Source organism: Clinocottus analis, unplaced genomic scaffold (assembly GCF_023055335.1).
Source record: "Clinocottus analis isolate CAN_PGR_092001 unplaced genomic scaffold, fCliAna1.0.p SCAF_43, whole genome shotgun sequence".
Taxonomy (NCBI): Eukaryota; Metazoa; Chordata; class Actinopteri; order Perciformes; family Cottidae; genus Clinocottus; species Clinocottus analis.
Genome location: NW_027176187.1, coordinates 209,522 through 225,000, shown reverse-complemented (window position 1 = coordinate 225,000; position 15,479 = coordinate 209,522). Strand labels below are relative to the sequence as shown.

At 40.6% G+C, this 15,479-nt stretch overlaps 1 protein-coding gene across 4 annotated transcripts in view; it reads left to right on the top strand.

Moving 5' to 3' along the window:
- gabbr1b (gamma-aminobutyric acid (GABA) B receptor, 1b) overlaps positions 1 to 15,479 on the top strand; it is a 64,666-nt gene that overhangs the window by 22,913 nt on the left and 26,274 nt on the right. For all 4 annotated transcript variants that reach the window (XM_068599074.1, XM_068599072.1, XM_068599073.1 and 1 more), the window contains 5 exons: positions 475 to 666; positions 3,292 to 3,537; positions 3,685 to 3,748; positions 5,711 to 5,788; positions 14,175 to 14,325. In XM_068599074.1, coding sequence (XP_068455175.1) covers positions 475 to 666; positions 3,292 to 3,537; positions 3,685 to 3,748; positions 5,711 to 5,788; positions 14,175 to 14,325 — 731 coding nt within the window. The remainder of the gene's footprint in view (positions 1 to 474; positions 667 to 3,291; positions 3,538 to 3,684; positions 3,749 to 5,710; positions 5,789 to 14,174; positions 14,326 to 15,479) is intronic.

Below are 15,479 nucleotides of genomic sequence, written 5' to 3'. Positions count from 1 at the left end.
ACTTTCAAACGTACAAGAGAGATATTAGACGAGAGAAAGTCCAGTTCATGAGCACTAAGTACACCAGCCTGCTCCCAGTATGAAGGCTCCAGTGTCGAGAGCCCTGAGTCAGGATGGACGAGCTCACCGCTTCCCGACTTCTTCTTTCCAATCAGCTGCGTGCTCGACCAGCTGGAAGTGCTAGCAATAGCCATGTTTGTTGTTTTTGTTCATGATAATAATTAGGGGGCGTGGCTTGGAGGGAGGGCTGTCTGTGTTGCAGACTTGGTGACTCACTTGCTAGATTTCGGCGCTAGCGCTGCTAGCTTCTCTCATTGGAAAAGAGCTGCCAACACATTTGTGTTAGACACGTTTCACACTGCAGCCGACTCTTTCTGTGTGTTTCAGTGTAACCTTCTCACGTTCTGAATGTATGAAATCTGAATGTGCGTGTTGCTCAGCAGCTGTTCATGTGTCACCTCTGTCCCTCTGCAGGTGTACAAGGAGAAGCTGTTTGGGAAGAAGTATGTGTGGTTCCTCATCGGCTGGTACGCAGACAACTGGTTCAAGATCAAGGACCCCTCCATTAACTGTACCGTGGAGCAGATGACAGAGGCGGTGGAGGGTCATGTGACCACTGAGATCGTCATGCTCAACCCAGAGACAGTGCGAGGAGCTTCCAACCTGGTAAGAGCTGTCATCGTGCAGCAGCTCAAAGCAACCAGAATTCACGATGAATGCACGAACAAATAAAATATGAAGGATGACTGTGTGTACTCAGGTTTAGCTTCAGTTGAGTGTGTATCTTGTGTATCAAAAAGCTTCATTGACCTGAATTCAAAAGGCTGAAGGTGCTTGCAGTCTTCTAGGACACCGCTCTGATCCTAAAACAAAGAAGTATTTTATGACCGGCCAGAGCTCGTCTCTGCCGGCCTGTTGTCTGGAAATCCTGTCCGGATGAACCGGGAGCCCTTGAGATGCAGGAATGTCTTCTTCCTGATCAAAGTGCGGTGACGTGGTCCCGGCTGTGAGGCCAGAAAGCTTCCACCTTCAGCTCTGTGTCGGACGGAATGAAGCCATCTCCAGCCCTGCTGTGTGTGGCTGGATTGGACCGTGTGCTGGTGGTTGATCACTGAGGTGAATGATGCGTCGGCTGCAGCATGTGTGAGTAGCTGTTAGCTGGGTTGTTGGTTCGATCCCAGAGGTCCTCGTGTCGGACACTGATCAAAATGTCCTGCTGGATCTACTTAACAAGATCGAGGCAACTTTTTGCATAAATGTATCACATAGAATGAGCAATGCTGTTTTTTGTATGCATTACTTCATTTTGTGTATGCAGCAAATCGATTTTCCATTAAAAGTCAACCTGATGCGACTGAGTCACAGACTCCATCACAGCCACGTGCTCTTGAGCAAGTGGTACATGTTTGTAGTGTCTGCGATGTGGAGAACATGGTGAAAGCCGCTGCATGTCGTGCTGCTCATGAACTTTATTTAGTGCTTAACCTTCTCAACTCCACCCCGCGAGGCCGTGTATTTACACTGTTTATGTTTTATAAATAATAATAATACATTTTATTTATATAGCGCTTTTCAAAATACTAAAAGCCGCTTTACATGGTTAAAATCACATAAAACAAGGACGTCATATAAAATCACATAAAACAAGGACGTCATATAAAATCATATAAAACAAAGACATCATATAAAATCATATAAAACAAAGACATCATATAAAATCACATAAAACAAAGACATCATATAAAATCACATAAAACAAAGACATATAAAATCATATAAAACAAAGACATCATATAAAATCACATAAAACAAAGACATCATATAAAATCACATAAAACAAAGACATCATATAAAATCACATAAAACAAAGACATCATATAAAATCATATAAAACAAAGACATCATATAAAATCACATAAAACAAAGACATCATATAAAATCACATAAAACAAGGACATCATATAAAATCACAGCAGTAATTACACATTGAAAGCAGATCTAAAAAGGTGCGTTTTGATGAGTGATGTAAAGGTTGCCAGGTTGGTGCAGTCTCTGATGGGTTTGGGGAGTGAGTTCCAGAGGAGCCGGGCATGTGGGCCGCGCTTGGCATTCATATTTCATTTCATATTTCACAGATATTCATATTTGCGAAAAAACGCTGCAGAAAAAAGAATCCGCTGCTGTTAAATGCAGCAGACGCTGCAGGTCTCCTCCGTGTTTTCAACAGGCGGAGGACGGAGGGCGAGAGCTCCTGAACTCAAGGCCACGCCTCCCTCGATCACTCTGTGGGCGCCGCCCCCCTGAGCACCGCCTCCATGCACTCAATGCAGCGTGACGAGGGGCGGGGCAGTTTCATGAAGTGCTTTTATTTGAATTTGAAAGTACTGTGTTCAGAGGTGTGCAGTTGAATAAGCATGGAGACTCGCCCCGCGAGGCCTCGCAGTTACAGTCAGTGAAATACCTCCGTGTAAAATCCTCTGTCACGTCATTCTGTGATGGAGGGCAAAGCTCTGAACCTTTTCAGGGTGACTCTGCATAACGTTTGGTCTGTGTGCAGCGTCTGTGCTGGTGGCGGTCGTGGCCAGAAGCATTCGTGTTTTCAGGTTGTCCGTCCACCGCGCGGTCCTGAACCCAACGCAGACACAACGTCTGAGTTCAGCATGAAGAGGATACATTGAATAAATGTGGGGTTCATGCTCAAGGTCGTGGTCCCTTTGACCTCACAGTATAAACTTCTAATTGAACGCTCGTCCTCCGAGCTGAACAATCACATTACATGTTACCAAGTGATCACCAGGAACATGCCTTGCTTATATTACAGTAGGCCAAGGTAGTGCCATTCAAAAAAAACCTCTGGTCCCTGGAGCCCTTAGTCAACGAGTACTTAAGCAGATATAATCCTATAGTAACTAAGGGCCAAAGCCTGACTCGTGATGAGCTTGAGTTTTCCTTTAATTACAGAACGCAGAAGACAATCATATGAACTATATTTGTAGTGGCAATTTGTAAGGATTTTGGAAAGGCCCTTTTCTGGCCAACAGGGCCATCTGGTCAGAAAGGTCTAACACGGGTCAAGTTAAAAAAATAAAATAACCCACTTGAGGGCTGAAGTCATGCATGAAGGTTCTCCGTTTCCAAAAGAAAAGAACGTTCACCTTCATGATATCGTCATGTTTAGTCACTCAGTATTACAATCAAAACAATCAGAGCAGCTGATGTTCTGATTTGACGGCCTAAACAGCTTCCTCGTGGATACAAGCACTATCTCTTGGCGTCTTCTCTCCTCTGCAGACATCTCAAGAATTTCTAGCCCAGCTAATGTCTAAACTCGGGGGTAAAAATCCAGAGGAGACGGGCGGTTTCCAGGAGGCCCCCCTGGCCTACGACGCTGTCTGGGCTCTAGCCCTGGCCCTCAACAAGACTGTGGGACCCCTAAAGGCCAAGGGTCACCGGCTGGAAGATTTCAACTATAACAACCGAGATATCACAGCTGAAATCTACCGGGCCCTGAACACCAGCTCCTTCGAGGGAGTCTCAGTGAGTACAACACCCAGAAGAGGGAGAAGTTTCAGAAAGTGAGAGTTGTCAGTGCTGGGTGGGATCATGAGAGAGAGACGGTGAGGGTAGAGGCAGCACGCATGGAGGGAGATGTTAAAACCTTGAAGTGCTGCTTTTTTCTTTCAGGGCCATGTTGTTTTCGACGCTCAAGGGTCCAGGATGGCATGGACTCTAATTGAACAGCTACAAGGTACGTCAAGCACATGTCCCTGCTTGAAAAGTATTTTTACTTTTAGATACAATGTGCAGGGATCTTGTACTTTTTTTTGGTAGATGTATGTGTGTATCAACTGCATTCATAAAACACCCACAATCTTTTGATCCATTATCCATTATACACAGGGGATATGCTGGTACACTCTCAGGTACTTCACCTCTGCAGTGCACCAAAACGTTTCTGAACAGATTTGTCACCCTGAAAAATGAATCCACCCAAGAAGTCAAGAGACACTCTTGACTTTGAGAAATGAAAGAAAATGGAATATTTTATGAAATTTGTAAAGATGCAATGAAGAATTACCAAAAATGCAGTTAAAGAAGCAAGATCCATTCTTCTTAAGTTAATTTGAGTTTTAGTCAAGGTCATAGACCCCCCCTGAGTGCACATTTTATTTTTTCTTATATTTAAAAAAAAAGTTTGGGGTTTTATATATATATATATAAATATATAAATATATATATATTTATATAAATATATATATATATATATATATATATATATAAATATATATATATAAATATATAAATATATATATATATATATTTATATAAATATATATATATATATATATATATATATATAAATATATATATATATATTTATATAAATATATATATATATATATTTATATATATATATATTTATATAAATATATATATATATTTATATATATATATATATATTTATATAAATATATATATATATATTTATATATATATATTTATATAAATATATATATATATATTTATATATATATATTTATATAAATATATATATATATATTTATATATATATATATTTATATAAATATATATATATATATATTTATATATATATATTTATATAAATATATATATATATATAAAATACATTTGTTTTGAAAACAAAAACTCTTGTCATGGTCATCTTTCGTTTGCACACACCCCATGAAGCTTTATCTGTAGTCTGAAGTCATTTTCAAGTCCCATTCTTATCATTTTGATGAAAGGTGTGAAAGACACAATTTCTACTCCAAAAACTATATATATTTTTTTGGTTTTGGACATTTATTTAAATGTATCTACCATTTCATTCATACATTTCACTGCTTTTGTGAACCTAATCCTTTGGTACACTAATTTCTAGCACCAAAACAGTTGAACCTCCTGAGTAAAGTTAAGAGCTAAAAAGAATTTTCCAAAATCGAAATTACATTTTTCAGCTTTAGTCATATTTTCTCTTTACAATTTTGCCTTATGACAACGATGCCTCATTATATAGAGAGTTGAGACTGTTGTGCAGCTTTCGAGGTGTAACACATGGGTATCTATCATGCAAGTGACTTAAAAGAGTGAATTTAAGAAATTATGTAAAATCGAGAAAATGACCTGAGACCTCGCAGGGTTTTAAAATGCTCTTTATTTCCAGTGCATTTCATTCATTGTTTGCTGTCACAAATGTTATGAGAATGTCATCAAAAATTGGCAAAAGACATTGTAGCTACTTGCTTGTTATAGCAGACCTTTCTGTTTACGTTAGAGATACTAAAGCTGCGTTCACAGCAAAAGCGTTGCACATTTTTCACGAGAGTAGATTGCATGCAAAGTCACTGCGCAGACGAGAAAGGTTGTGAACAACGTGAGTTTAAGCTAAAAATTAGCGTGACGGCGAGTTGTGTCAGCCAATCAGCATTAAGAAGCTCGCCCGTCCTCACCGCCGCCCTGCTGTTGCCGGTCCCCCTGAAGGAGTGCTGGACCACCCACCATGCAGTTTCATGTTCACACGTGGAAGATACGCAACAAGTATAAAGCAGAACTAGTGCTTATTTCCATGGTGAATAGTGGAAATAGTAACTGTTCATACGGAGAAAGGCCACGCCCCCCTTTCTGGCGTAAATAAGGGAATGAGCAAATGAACCGTCTCTCTCTCTCTCTCTCTCTCTCTCTCACACAGGAGGAAGCTATAAGAAGATTGGATACTACGACAGCACTAAAGGCAATCTGTCCTGGTATGGGAATGACAGGTGGATAGGTGAGGGACATTCATCTTCCTCAGCGTCTACGTTTACCCATCTTCTAATCTCCTGTTTTCTCTGACCCTGAAGCTTTGCCCTCTCTCCCTCCAATTCCTCTTTCCTTCCCCTGTTGTTGCACTTTCCTCTCTCTCTCTCCCTTTTACACTTTACATACAAGAGTGGCAGCAAATGTTCATCAATCAATCACTCAGTTTTATTTAGCATGTGAGGACACCCGAGTGATGCAACAGCAAACAGAGCCCCGGTTAAAGGCTTGATTTGGGCCGATGTGCTACGAAGCGACAATTTCACTCCATTTACTAATGAAACATGAGAACCTCTTCAAAGCTACGACAGCAGTGTAATATATAGAAGATGCTAGTTGACATTCTAAACAAAACCAGAGAAAGCAATCTGGGTGGCGATGGGATGGCCTTGACTTTGAGGAATGAAATTGTGTTCCTTAATCGGGACACAGGGAGCTCTGTGTGTCCATGTCGGTTCTGCCTCCCTGAACTCTGACAAGATGCAGATCTAAACGTAGCTCATGCCCTGACGGGAGGAGGTGGTGGACATGTATTGACCTTCAGTGGTTTATTCAGTCTGCTTGTTTGTCGATTGTCACGAGTGCTTTCTCAGACGCGGCTGATTGGATTTCCTGTCACAATTACATTGATTGTTTCAAGACGGGGAGGTGAGTGTGAGGCAACTAATCTGGAACAAGTTAAAATGTTGGTTGCTGACTGGAAGAGGAGTGGAAGTGTAATATGGGAAACAATATTTCATTTTCCTTGGAGTCAATTAGTTTTGAAAGACCATACCAGTGCTTTCGAATGTTGTCCTTGATTACAAATACTGCTTCGATTACAATAGAAGAGAGGAACAAAGTAGTTATTATCATTAGATTTATTATAAGTATATATTTAGTTATTTATTTCCCCCTTCATTGTTTCCTTGTGTCCCTGTCTTCTGATTGACTCCTGTTTGAATGTAAATGACATTACTGAAAGGATCTAATTTTCCGCGCAAATTCAATAAACGTCGCAAAGAACTGTTCCCGATCCTAAAGGACAGCAGCAAAAATAACAAGCGAGCTCGCTTGGTGGTGGACAAACTTTACACAGACATGACTCCTGTAACATACCATAGACATGACTCCTGTAACATACCATAGACATGACTCCTGTAACATACCATAGACATGACTCCTGTAACATACCATAGACATGACTCCTGTAACATAGACATGACTCCTGTAACATACCATAGACATGACTCCTGTAACATACCATAGACATGACTCCTGTAACATAGACATGACTCCTGTAACATACCATAGACATGACTCCTGTAACATACCATAGACATGACTCCTGTAACATACCATAGACATGACTCCTGTAACATACCATAGACATGACTCCTGTAACATACCATAGACATGACTCCTGTAACATAGACATGACTCCTGTAACATACCATAGACATGACTCCTGTAACATACCATAGACATGACTCCTGTAACATACCATAGACATGACTCCTGTAACATAGACATGACTCCTGTAACATACCATAGACATGACTCCTGTAACATAGACATGACTCCTGTAACATACCATAGACATGACTCCTGTAACATACCATAGACATGACTCCTGTAACATAGACATGACTCCTGTAACACACCATAGACATGGCTCCTGTAACATAGACATGACTCCTGTAACATACCATAGACATGACTCCTGTAACATAGACATGACTCCTGTAACATACCATAGACATGACTCCTGTAACATAGACATGACTCCTGTAACATAGACATGACTCCTGTAACATACCATAGACATGACTCCTGTAACATAGACATGACTCCTGTAACATAGACACGACTCCTGTAACATAGACACGACTCCTGTAACATAGACATGACTCCTGTAACATAGACATGACTCCTGTAACATACCATAGACATGACTCCTGTAACATAGACATGACTCCTGTAACATACCATAGACATGACTCCTGTAACATAGACATGACTCCTGTAACATACCATAGACATGGCTCCTCTCTTGTCATAGACATTTTTATACATTTCAGTGTGGTATAATTCTTAAGAAAGGTATAAGTGTAGCTTTTTATAATCCCATGATCTCAGTATGTCACTTCCCACCTACTTAGAAAACTAAGCTTTTGTTTGTTGACAACTGAGCTGAAGACAAGCCGAGCTGCAATGTCCTCAGTGTTTGACGTCACAACTGTCTACTGCCACTGAAACGCTCAGAGCACTGATAATTCACTGGCTGTGTGACAGAAACTAGTTTTTGTAATCAAGCCAACAGACGGCAAGTAGCCTCTTGCTCTGATGTGACAAGACTGGAGGGAAGGCCGGAGGAAGTTTGAACCTCGTGTGTTGTTGTTGTTGTTGTTGTTGTTGTTGGACCCTGCAGATCAGCTGGCCTTAGTGAGACTGTCTGGGCCATCTGGACTGTTTGGAAGTCCGCAGATGCTCTTGGACAGTGGACAAGCTGAGTCATAGGGTACAGGAAGCCAGCTTCATGTGCGTGGCAGCCAGTCTCCCCAAGGCACTCGTCAAGATGTCCTCCTCCCTCCCTGCCAGTATGCGGTGTCCTTCCTCGCAGTCAACACTAAGAATAGCCAGGACGGTGACATGGCAGAAGCCATCCTCCTGAAGTAGACTCTGTGGTAGATTGGTTGCTCCTGTTGCTCAGGCTCTAGTTCAATACAGTTATTTTCTCACAATCCCCTTTTCTTCTTCTCTCTTACCTTGTTTCTTACCATGGTAACACTTTATATAAGTACACACTAGTTAGCATTAGTAAAGCATGAGTAAACACTTAATTCACCTTTTTTAAAGCATTGTTACAACATGAACATGAATGTTTTATTCTTGATTAATTGGCTATTATATGTTTCATGTTTAGGTTTTCATACTTCATAAATGATGGATTCCCCATTCGTAAATTAATTTATATATATTGCAAACCAATTACCGTTGTCTTTATTTATTTGATGTGGACCTTGCTGTGACATTAGAATTTATAACTTACATGAAAAACAGATGCACTGTGTTGAGTGTGTACACCTATGTAATCCACAGCTTCTTTTTTTATAGAATAAAATTTGATCAAATAGAATAAAAAGAGTTTACATCCACAGATACATCCACAAAATTAAATGATGTGTTCTAACCTGATAAGCCCGAGTCTCTTTTTCCTGATTTCAAGGAGATGAGGAAGAATGTCTTTTAAAACTCTTCTACGTCATCCACAGGTCCGGTCAAATTCATTCAACGTGCCAAAGTATTATAACCCTTGTGATAAGATACGTGACCATTTACATTTTTTTGAAGATGGTCACTAACACTAAGCACTCCTTTTTCTCCTTTTATCTGGCGCGTTTCGAGGTCCTGCGATCTCATTGGCCCTCAGACTCCCCTGAAAGCGCATGATATGACACACGGAAGGAGACGGTCAGCTACGTAGGTTGTTTGTCAAGGTTTGACCAAGGAAAAGCTCAAAGTAGGTAATTTTGCTATTTCGGAACCGAAAAACCCATTTTTTTGTACTGAAAAAGCTTGAAAATTTATAGCGGCTCAACTCCAAGCTCCCTCCTGATGTCCAAGCTCCTTACTCTATCTCTAAGGCTGAGCCCTCCAGAGGAACCTCATCTCCTTACTCTATCTCTAAGGCTGAGCCCCACAGAGGAACCTCATCTCCTTACTCTATCTCTAAGGCTGAGCCCTACAGAGGAACCTCATCTCCTTACTCTATCTCTAAGGCTGAGCCCCACAGAGGAACCTCATCTCCTTACTCTATCTCTAAGGCTGAGCCCTCCAGAGGAACCTCATCTCCTTACTCTATCTCTAAGGCTGAGCCCTTCAGAGGAACCTCATCTCCTTACTCTATCTTTAAGGCTGAGCCCTACAGAGGAACCTCATCTCCTTACTCTATCTCTAAGGCTGAGCCCTACAGAGGAACCTCATCTCCTTACTCTATCTTTAAGGCTGAGCCCTACAGAGGAGCCTCATCTCCTTACTGTACCTCTAAGGCTGAGCCCTACAGAGGAGCCTCATCTCCTTACTGTACCTCTAAGGCTGAGCCCTACAGAGGAACCTCATCTCCTTACTCTATCTTTAAGGCTGAACCCAGCCATCGAAAGGAGTCAGCTGAGGTGGTTCAGCATCTCATCAGGATGCCTTCTGGACGGCTCCCATTAGAGGTTTTCCATGCACGTCCAACTGGGAAGACGTCCCAAGGGATTATATCTCCTGGCTGGCCTGGCAACGCCTCGGGGTCCCCCAGAAGGAGCTGGAGAATGTTTCGGGTGAGAGGGAAGACCTGGGTCGGTCTGCTGGGTGTGCTGGGTCGGTCTGCTGTAGGTTGTTGCTATTTAGCATGTATATACATGCTAAATAGCAGAGGACCTAGAGCTGAGCCCTGGGGTATCCCAATGTCATTGACATGGACACATTGTACTCTTCCCTTGAGGTACGAGACAAACCATTGTGAGGCAAGATCAGAGAATTGGAATTTGGGAAGTTTGGATATTAACACACTGTGCTCAACAGTATCATAGCTTTTTTTAAAGTCTAATAAAACTGCTCCTACAGCATGGCCTTTATCCAGAAGACCTTTTATATTTCCAATTAGAGGCAGTTTGCAGTCTCAGTAGAGTGTTTGGGTCTGAATCCAAATTGTTGTTGGTACAGTGACAACTGATTTGTCTCTGAATGTATTATAAGTTGCTCTGCTACAATTTTATCCAGTTGACAACTGGAAGGATGGCAATGGGCCTGTAAATCATGTCAAGTCTTGCTCCATAGATTTAAAGAATGGACTGATAACAGCGGTTTCCCAGCTCTCTTTTTTAAATTGACAGGTTCACAGGAAGCGTTGTTGGCTCAAGTAGTTGGGCTCTGTATTTCCAGATTAGTGAAAAATCAAGATTATAAATGTCCTTGGCCTTTGAGTTACTGAAGTGACTCATCATTTTAAAGACTTTTTCATGATTAACTTCTTTGATGAAAAATAGATTTCAAGAGTTCTGGTCCACCATGTTGGGTGTCCGTTCTACTCTTGTAAAGTGGTTCCTGTCCAGAGTGTACACAAAAACTTTGAATTGATTTGCGATTGAAATTAAGTAATGTGTATTGCAAAGCAATTATCAAGGATTTATAGATGATGAACTAATGGTTAAGATATGCTTTATAAACGTGTTTTAATACTAAAATTCATGATTCATTTAGGTAGTTACTAGTCCTTAATTAAGTATTAGTTAAGTATTTTGACTTTGACTGTAGATGGATGACCCCATCAAGGCTAACAAAAGGCTATTTATCTTCTCAACAGAAAAGGGAACACAACACAAAGTGATAAAGAACATCCATGTGATGGGGCCGGGGGGGTGATGCCTGTCAGAGACACCAGTGCTGCTGGTTCAAAGGATTGATGATGAGTATCTGGCTATCACCTGGATTGGTCTGCACCTGTGACAGGGTGGCACATGCCTGTCTCAGGACCTCCAGTTAGTGACTGCTGATGAATGCGGTGTAAAGCATAGATAGTCCTCACTTTAGAAGCGGTCACACAAAATACTTAACTAGTACTTAACTAACAACTAGTAACTACCTGAATTAATCATGTACTGCAGTATTAAAACATGTTTATAAACCATATGTTAATATAGTCTCTAAACATTAGTGCATATCTTAACTTTTATATATAGAAATAAATGCATAAATAATTACATTTAAATATTTTTGTATCTTTTACTAACACTTTATAAATCATCGGAATAAACATCTGTAAAATCATAACACTAAATTTACAAATGGGGAATCCATCATTTATAAAGCTCAATCATGAAACGCATAATATAAAGCTTATTTATCAAGAATGAAACATGTATAACTGTGTTTATGAATTGCATACTAATGAGTTACAAATAAGTGTTCATGTTGGAACAATACTTAATAAATGATTCATTACGTGTAAATTCATGCTAAATCCTGTGTACTTATGATGAAGCGCTACACTCACCATCTCTGGAAGCCCTTCATTTACTCATCTCATTGTATTGGTCCCTCATTTGTTCACTCCCTCTTTTACTTCCCAGCATTTGTCAACAATCTACTATCCTCCCTCATCCTTTTGGTCTCCTTGACAACCACTGCTGCCCTCCTCATATTGCCTTGGTAACCATTACTAGTCGCTATGGTAACATACTGTCCCTATTCCATCACCAAGGGCAGGGAGAGATATTAGTGTTGGAGAAAACACACACACACTTTTTGTGCCTTTAACAGACAAATCCACTGCATCATTTTAGAGTTATGCTTCTGGATCCTTTCATGACGGTGTTACTGATGTTATAATATATAATATTGCTGTTATGAATTGTAATATATACCATTACTTTTACAGTCAAATGAGCTTGATGTGTCATGAGTCTTCAAAGGCAGTAACACCATTTCAAAAAGTTTACTCAGCAAAGATAAAGTTACAAGATTCATTCTGCTCAACGGTTCAAAAACTGTCTTGATTGATGAACCTGGTCTGAAGGATCTATGATGTTGTCAGTAGCGTACTTAAAGGAGCATTTCTACATGTTTGTTACTAAATCACTCAACACATCTATTAAGTCTAATATGGTTCTTACACTCGGTATCCATTTGAGTTCAGGCTCCTTGTATGAAGATCAATGTCTTTAACTGGTGAATTAGTTGTTTTTGTTGCATTTTATTTGGTGTAATTTGTCCACCAAGTGTACTCATCGCAGCTCCCTGTTCATCATGTCTCGCTCTGCTTGCCTCATTTCACGGAGCCTTGTCCATCAGTAAACAGACCTTGCACTCACAGCTCATGAATAATGCAAAGCAGAGTAGTGTTTTTGTCCCTTCTGAACTGTGTCTGTGACCCCGTTAGTGCTGGTTGTGACCTGAATGTTAGCTGAACGTTAGCTGAATGTTAGTTGAACATTAGCTGAACGTTAGCTGAACATTAGCTGAATGTTAGCTGAACATTAGCTGAACGTTAGCTGAACACTAGTTAAACGTTAGCTGAATGTTAGCTGAACATTAGCTGAACGTTAGCTGAACGTTGAAAATTAGCTGAACGTTAGCTGAACATTAGCTGAATGTTAGCTGAACGTTAGCTGAACATTAGCTAAACGTTAGCTAAACATTAGCTGAATGCTAGCTGAACGTTAGCTGAACGTTTGCTGAATGCTAGCTGAACGTTAGCTGAATGTTAGCTGAACATTAGCTGAATGTTAGCTGAACGTTAGCTGAACGTTAGCTGAACCTTAGCTGAATGTTAGCTGAACATTAGCTGAACGTTAGCTGAACATTAGCTAAACATTAGCTGAACGTTGAACATTAGCTGAATGTTAGCTAAACGTTAGCTGAACATTAGCTAAACGTTAGCTGAACATTAGCTGAATGTTAGCTAAACGTTAGCTGAACATTAGCTAAACGTTAGCTGAACATTAGCTGAACGCTAGCTGAACGTTGAACATTAGCTGAATGTTAGCTGAACATTAGCTGAGTGTTAGCTGAACGTTAGCTGAACGTTAGCTGAACGTTGAACATTAGCTGAATGTTAGCTGAACATTAGCTGCATGTTAGCTGAACTTTAGCTGAACTTTAGCTGAACGCTAGCTGAACGTTGAACATTAGCTGAATGTTAGCTGAACATTAGCTGAATGTTAGCTGAACGTTAGCTGAACGTTGAACATTAGCTGAATGTTAGCTGAATGTTAGCTGAACGTTAGCTGAACGTTAGCTGAACATTAGCTAAACATTAGCTGAACGTTAGCTGAACTTTAGCTGAACGTTAGCTGAACGTTGAACATTAGCTGAATGTTAGCTGAACATTAGCTGAATGTTAGCTGAACGTTAGCTGAACGTTAGCTGAACGTTAGCTGAACATTAGCTAAACGTTAGCTGAACTTTAGCTGAACGTTAGCTGAACGTTAGCTGAACGTTGAACATTAGCTGAACGTTAGCTGAACATTAGCTGAATGTTAGCTGAACGTTAGCTGAACATTAGCTAAACGTTAGCTAAACATTAGCTGAACGTTAGCTGAACATTAGCTAAACGTTAGCTAAACATTAGCTGAACGTTAGCTGAACGCTAGCTGAACGTTAGCTGGACGTTAGCTGAACGTTAGCTGAACATTAGCTGAACGTTAGCTGAACGTTAGCTGAACGTTAGCTGAACGTTAGCTGAACCTGGAGCCCACACTCAGAGGCATGGCTGGACAACGATAGTTAAACCAGTAGTTAGATCAGTGTTTGCCTCCACTTCCGTCACTCATCTCGTCTCTTCCCTCCAGTTTCTTCATCCTTCTCATCATCTGCTCCGTGTTCTCCAGGCTCAGGACCCCCTGCAGACCAGACGGTGGTCATTGAGGAGTTTCGCTACCTGTCCCAGAAGATATTTGTGTCTGTGTCTGTCTTTGCTGGCTTGGGAATCCTGCTGGGAATTGTCTGCCTCACCTTCAACATCTACAACAGCAATGTCAGGTACAGAGGTTTCCCTTCAGCAGACAACAATTCAGGTTAATTTAAAGTTACACTTTCAATATTCGTATATGAACAATGTCTTGTATGGCCGAGAAACTCTGTTGTTGTCTTCCTTGTGTTCATCCACAACAAGCACGTCTGAAAAGAGAGCATACACTTCCTGTTCAGCATCAAACATGAAGCTCCAGCATCAGTTCAGTCAGGAAGACTGTGCCCTGTTTGATAATTCCCTGATCCGTCTGCCTTTCACTCCTCTCACATTAATAATGTCCTTGCTCGGGGCTGTCAATCAGATATCAGCTGTTCTAAACTGCTGGTCTCCTCTATCCAATAGCACGACACAATTAGCCTATCATCTCCCTGCTGTCTCTTTAAAATATGATTGTCTCTCTTTCTTCAGTTCATGCTGCTGTTGAGTGTACCACACCCCCATCTCCGCCCAGTCTTTGCAGATCCATCAGCTTCATCATCTATCAGCCTCATCATCAGTCACCACCATGGGGATTCATCTTGCTGTTGCTTCATTACAAATTTCTGTGTAGAGTCCCAATCACCAAAGGCTGTCAATCCTTTAGCATCACAAATTATCTGTTAATAATAAACAATTATCTTTTTTTCATCTGACTTGTATCTCTTGATAAAAATAATGTTACAGACCAGCTGGTGATCATGGTGGAGCGTTTACAAAGAGACAGCTATTTGGTAAGATTTTGAACACCATTATTAGGCCTAAACAGAATCACAAAGTTATAGCTATTTTATAATATCATTTTAAAATATATATAAATATATATTTTTTTATATAATGTAATTTTTCACAAATCCACTCCATGTATTGTAATGATGTTGTCGTGTCCCATCTCCCGTCTCCTGTCTCCTGCTGCCTTGCTTCCTGTTTCTGTAGCAACTCGCTGGCAGCTTGACGCTCCTTAAGGCATCTCACCTCTGTCACATCTCACCTCTGTCACATCTCACCTCTGTCACATCTCACCTCTGTCACATCTCACCTCTGTCACATCTCACCTGTCTTTCTCTCTGTCTCTCTCTCTGTCTCTCTCTTTGCTATGTCTTCTCTCTGTCTCTCTCTTCTCTCTGTATTCTCTCTCTGTCTCTCTCTTTGCTATGTCTTCTCTCTGTCTCTCTCTTTGCTATGT